Source organism: Tupaia chinensis, unplaced genomic scaffold (assembly GCF_000334495.1).
Source record: "Tupaia chinensis unplaced genomic scaffold, TupChi_1.0 Scaffold000095_1, whole genome shotgun sequence".
Lineage (NCBI taxonomy): Eukaryota > Metazoa > Chordata > Mammalia > Scandentia > Tupaiidae > Tupaia > Tupaia belangeri.
Window position 1 is genome coordinate 782170 of NW_006159557.1, and position 6573 is coordinate 788742.

The following is a 6573-nucleotide window of genomic DNA, read 5'->3' on the forward strand; positions in this document are numbered from 1 at the left end:
GTGGCCATCTCCCCTGGAGGGAGAAGCCATCTCCCCTGGGAAGTGATTTCTCACTTTCTATCACAAGCACTATAGCCAAAAAAAGAAAAAAAGAGAAAGAAAGAAAGAAAGAAGGAAAGAGAGAAAAAAGAAACATATCAAAATGTTGTTATTGTTTATTTCCAAGAGGTAGGATTACAGGTGATTTTTATTTCCTTATTTATAAATGTAGCTCTCTGTTAACTTTTCTTTCATGAATATGCATCACTTTTATAATTAGAAAAACTACTAAGATAAATTCATTGCATTAATAGACTATGAATAGTTCTCATAATATACTAACAAACTAATAACAACTGTAATCCTTTCTTTATCTCAGTGAGTTTTCCTTACTAGTAATACCTTTACTTTTTTTTTTGTCAATTTTACAGTGGGCAAACAAGAACTATTTTCTTTTTTTTTTTTAGAGAGATTTTTTTTCACAGGGCATGTATGTTTACCTGAGAGACAGACAGAAACACAAAGGAAGAAGTCACAAGAAATCACACACACCCACACAACTCCCCCCCCCCGCCCCCTGGGGGTAAGGATAGTCATGACACAATTCCTTCTCCATTCTCCTCCTGAGATTTTGGGCACACACGCACATGAGCCCAGCATGAGTGTTAAGCTGCCCAATCCAGGACTTGAACTGAGGACTACTATGTGGGAGTTCAGCAACATAACCATTATGCCATCTGCTGGTCCCAATAAGAACTATTTTCAAAGTTCCATTATTTGAACTTATAAACTGTCCAGTAACTTTTATATAAATCTAACAAAATTGCTAAAGACCACCCATGTATCTTACATAAACATTACCAACAAAAAATTATCTCTAATTTCTCCCAATATATAATAAAAAGGAAAGCATATAACTTTTTACACTTTTAAATATATAATCTTCCTAAACAGGACAAATGCTATTATTATTGCTTAGCTACATTTAATAAATGAATGATATGCAACTAATTAAATTTTCTCTATTGTGTTAATGAGTTGACTTTGTGATTAATACACAATATAAAAAGCTAAATTTTCATATTATATACTATACTACTTAAAACAATTATAATCTCACTGTTGATCATTACCAATAATTTTCCAGGATCCTCTGAATTGCTATGTAGGGAGATAATGCAAAATACTTTACTGATAACAACTTTAGACCTTTTTTTAAAACTTCTAAAGCTAAAGAGATACCAACAAACTACAAAAAAAACTGAGTCTCCTAAACTATGACACAGAACGAATCAAACTGTGAGCAATAATTCAATTAATCGGTTACATCTTACTCTAATTCTCTATGAGAAAATACATTAAGAATGAAACAGTAATTTATAGTTATGTCCTTACTCTGTGATTTGCATGATTCTTATTCAGTTCTACTGTATGTACAGTACAGATAGCTGTATCCAACAATAATCTCCATAAAAAGAGAAACCTATTAAGAAAATCAAAGCCTTTCTCCCCAAATCTGGCAAATATTAATGGAGGTAAAAGAAAAAAATTCTATTAACTGTCCTGATTTGTCCTTAGACTTTTCTCGCTCCTAAGAAATGATACTAAAACACACCTCTTTCACTGTTAAGTCATTTTTGTGGGTTCCACCTAACAATAATCTCTGCATCATTCATAGCCAAGCAACGCAGGTGGAGCTCATTTAGAATCTGGGTGAACATCCTATCTGGAGATCCTTTTTTGTCATGATTTAGCATGCTTTTATATGAACTAACAACTCAAGCTATTTCCAATACTCCAAGGGAGATCAAGTCATAAGAGCCTGACGATACTCTAGGGACAGTCACTTTCATAAGTCTCCTGTGGCCGGCAGGTGGCATGGTGGTTAATGGTGCTTGACTCCCACACGGCTGACCACAGTTCAAGTCCCAGACCTGGTGGCTTGCTTTCTCACGTTCTCTCTCTCACTCTGCCCCTCTCTGGTCAAACTAAAATACATACATAAATGAAGTCAAAATAAAAATTTTAAAAAAGACATGTCTCCTAAATTCTAATAGCTAAGCCAAGAAAGGGCAAATAAAAGAGGACACCATTTTCATTCAAGCAGTACCCTTTCAATTCCAACCAAGCTTGTCAAGTCCAGGGAACCAGCAGTTAGCGTAATGGCTATGTTGCTGGACTCCCACGTAGTCAACCGCAATTCGCGTCCTGGACCCAGTGGCTTAAAACTCACGCTGGGCGCGTGTGCGTGCGTGCCCAAGATCCCGAGAGGAAAATGGAGGAGAAGGGATTGCGGCATGACCATCCCCCCGGGGGATGATTTCTCGCTTTCTGTCTCTATGTCTCTGTCTGTCTGGCGAGTGCACACGCCCTATAGTGAAAACATCTCCAAAAAAAAAAAAAAAAGAAGAAAAGAAAAAAATACCAGCAAAGATGAAAAAAGCTTGTCAAGTCCATATGGAGAAAGCCCTGGACAGAACAGATGTTATAAAGAATGGCTTTTAGGCCAGTCCATGGTGTGGTGAGCTAAGGAGGCTGAATCCCACATGGCTGATTGTGCCGTTGAAGTCTTGGACCCAGCAGCTTGAAAAATACAGTGTGTTTATTATACGAGTGTGCATGCTTCTTCACCAAAATACCTAAAGAAGGGATAAAGGGAGAAGGAACAGTTGCATGACTATTCCCTAAGGGAGATGCTTTCTCATTTTCCCTCTCTGTTAGCAAGTGCATGTGCCATCTGGCAAAAAAGAAAAGAATGGCTTTTCAATGATAAAGACTAAAGGTTTTCCTAGCACCAACTAACCCTACATTCTGAAACAAAAGCACAGAAGTAGGACACAGGGTAAACGCAAAGACACCTCCTAGGTGAAGAATTATTGGGTTCAAACCCACATGGTTTCCATGAGATTCATAACTACAGCCTCCTTCCTTCAAAGAGTTTATGTGGCCCTATCTGTGACTCTGATGCCAAAAACAATTAATAAGATGTAAACCATTATCAACAAAAGATGGGAAAAGACTTATTTTGTGCAAGGCAGAAAGCCTTAAAAACTGGATTACTTTCCTCTGTGAGCTGTTTATAAATACAGAAACTGCCTTATTCTTTTGCATGTTAAAAAGAACCAATTTCTCTGGGACCAGCAGTTGGCGTAATGGCTATATTGCTGTACTCCCATGTAGTCAGCTGCGGTTCAAGTCCTCGATCTGGTGGCTTAAACTCACACCGGGCGTGTGTGTGTGCGTGCGTTCCCAAGATGAGGAGAACGGAGGAGAAGGGATTGTGATGTGGCCATCCCCCCTGGGGAGTGATTTCTCGCTTTCTGCCTCTCTGTCTCTATCTTTCTGGCAAGCACAAATGCCCTATACCAAAAAATCTCTCCAAAATATTAAAAAAAAAAAGAATATCAGTCCTTAACAAAGGCCCAAATTACCATGACTTATAAAATATGTACACTGTGGTCAATAGATGGCACGGCAGTTAAGGCACTGGATCCACGTGGCAGAAGGCAATTCAAGTCCCAGACCCAGGAGCTTGAAAAAAAATCACACTGGGTGAGTGTGTGTGGGTGTGCATGTGTGTGCCCAAAATCCCAAAAGAATTAGAGGAGAAGGGACTATGCTGTGGCCATCTTCCCTGGGAATATTTCTCACCTTTCTCTCTGGCAAGCTTATGCATCCTATGGCAAAAACCTAAAAATAAATAAAAAGATAAATAAAAGTATACATAAAAAATTATACTGGGGCCAGCAAGTAAAGTGGAGGTTGAAGAAGCTGGATCCCACATGAACAACTGTGCAGTAGAGTCCCAGACCTGGCAGCTTAGAAGTCACACCACTTGTGTGTGCGTGCGTGTGAATGAGATGGAGGATGAAGGGAGAAAGGGGGTGGCCATCCCTCCTGGGAGATCATTTCTCACTTTCTCCCTTTCTCTCTCTGCAAGCACACAAGCCCTATGGCAAACTAAAACAAAAAAGCAAACACACACACACACACACACTTTTTTTCTGTTTTTTTTTTTTTTTTTTTTAAATAAAAATAACAGTTCTCAGGCCAAAGGTGTGATGGTGGTTAAAGCTGATGGATCCCACATGGTTGAATACCCAGCAGCCTAAGAATCACACTGGGTGCATGTGAATGCATGTTTAAAATCCCAAGAAGAGAACGGAGAAGGGGTTGTGGCATGGCCATCCCCCTTGGGGATGCATTCTCTTTCTTTCTCAGTCCAACGAGCACTGAATGTGGTCTACAGCAAATTTTTAAAATAATTTTTAAAATATAATAGTTCTTTCTGATGGGAATTACTTATGATGGTGTTTAATACTTAGGGAACAGTAATAAAAAAATCTTTATGCTTTTAAAAATTTAGCACAGCTATAAATTACAGAATTTCTAACACATGTACTTCATAACAGGGTTGTAGAAAAACTTATAGGACAACAAATCAGAGTCCAAATTATGTGATAATCATAATGCTATTTAAAAAGAAAATCAGTTCCAGTACTATGGGCTAAATTATCACACAATATTGATTAAAAAAATGATGAAAATTATCTCACACCTGTCCTCCCATCCCCTAAAAAAAATACTAGCTCCAGATAGAAAGGATCTTGGTCTGTCAAACCATAATGCCATATCCTAAACCCTATGACAGTGCCTGGACCATATCCCAAACCCTATGACAGTATCTGATGAATGAAGGAAAAGTAAATGCCAGCAAACCTAGAGATCAGAGTTGATTACACACAAAAAGCTACACCTGGTGAATCAGAATATATTAACATAAGGTGATTCAAATGTGAACTATTCCATATTTTAGCAAAAAAGTCTCAATCAGAAAAACTCAAGACTTCAAGAGTAAGTGGTGTTATGTTAACAAACATTTCCTAGAAAACCTGCTGCATAAAACTGGAATTCACAGAAAACTGAATAACTATACATTCTGCTAAAAATTGTCAGGAACGCTATAGTAGAAAAATAGTGTCATTTACGAATCCATAATCCCAGCATTTTGCCAAATTATAAGAGAAAATGTTGCTGAACTTCGTGAGTGCTTTTTTGTCAGCATTTCTCACTTTCATAGCTTCTCACATTTACTTAGACTTCAAACACTTTAAACCCCTTGACTTAATAGTATCAGAACAGTTCATTCCACTGAGTATATCCTAAGTTTATTTACATAAAGACGGAAGTTGTCAAACCGACGTATTTATGTTCCTGTAATTTCTGAATTCTGCATCAGGTATATTCTTTCCTTTCAAATTTTAAGAATTGAGAGACGTCCTCAAGTTTTCTGCGAATAAGTTACTTAAGTCAATTAGGACAATCTGCAAACTGCACTTCAGAAAAAAACAGGATTTAAAAAGCGAATGCAAGCCCCCTCTTCCTTCTCTCCTTCCATGCGATATAGGTTGTTTACGGGTCTAAGGGTAAACCAAGATCTTTCCCTCTAGTTTTACCTTTCCAACGGCTAGTGTGTCTGTCTTAACGTAGGCCTGTTACTGTAGCGACCTGAGCAAGTATGTCCAGTTTCTGTTACAACAGTGCATTTTAATTGCTTGCCAACGGCTATCTGAATCAGACATGACATCAAAGTTATACCCTACATACTCAGCACCGAAAGTGTACGACTCAACGTAATGCCCAAAAAGAAAAGTTTCTGAACAGGACACGTTTGCTGTCAGTAAAACCGACAGAGTAGAACTTTGCACGGGGACGTTCCCCATTCTTTTTGGGCGTCCACGGCTAAGAAACGGAGAACCAATTGTTCAATTTGTTCTCTCGGGCTTCTCCCGGCCCTCCTCGGAGTGGCCAAGCAACCCTGCCTTAGAGTTTGTTGAGTGCTTAGGCGGCTTGTGGGATGAAAGATGCTATAAATACACCCGATGTTATCAGTATATTACCAATGAGCGCTACATGGAGCCCCTGTCACCCATCGGGGCAGGGTGATGGCCTGACCCGGGACCCGGGACCCAGGACCCAGGACCGGGGAGGGAGGGCGCAGTGCTCTCATCATCCCGCAAGCCAGGCGGGGCTATCGTAGGAATCGCAGTGAACCCACACGTGAAAAGTTACACACAGCACGCCCCGTACCAGGAGGCCTTCACCGTCTCCATCCCCGCCCGCAGGGCGGGAGTCCCGGGAACCCAGTGGGGAGAGGAGTGCTGGGGATTGGGCCTACACCCCAAGAACGTCCAGAGGTGTTGGGGCAGCGGAGGCGCCGGGCAGGGCCGACGCCGGCGGGGACCGGAGGCGCATCTTCCCCGGCGGGGGCGCGGCGCCGGCTCGGACGCCGGGCGCGGGGAACGGCCCGTCGGGGAGTTCAGCCCGGGCCTCGCGTGCAGCTCCCGGCCGGGCCCCCCGCCCCGGGGTCCCGGGCGCCTTAGAGAGACTCACCGGAAAGGCCCGGATCCGCATCTTGGTGTCCTTCCGGCTGCCCGTGCCTTTGCTCAGATTCGACATGGTGCTCGTCCCCTCCCCGGCGGCGGCTTCAGGTCGCACACCGAGGCGCCGGTGTCACATTTAAGACGGGCGGGCAGGCGAGAGGCGACGCTGGGGGCGGCGGCGCGGCCCCCGGGCTGGGCTGGGAGCTGGCCG

The 6573-nt window shown here is 42.1% G+C and overlaps 1 protein-coding gene across 3 annotated transcripts in view; it reads right to left on the reverse strand.

Moving 5' to 3' along the window:
- Positions 1–6567, reverse strand: part of CUL3 (cullin 3) — a 120240-nt gene extending 113673 nt beyond the window's left edge. For all 3 annotated transcript variants that reach the window (XM_006143300.2, XM_006143299.2, XM_006143302.2), the window contains exon 1: positions 6373–6567. In XM_006143300.2, coding sequence (XP_006143362.1) covers positions 6373–6438 — 66 coding nt within the window. In that variant the 5' untranslated portion in view covers positions 6439–6567. The remainder of the gene's footprint in view (positions 1–6372) is intronic.
- Between the last annotated feature and the right edge of the window lie 6 nt (positions 6568–6573).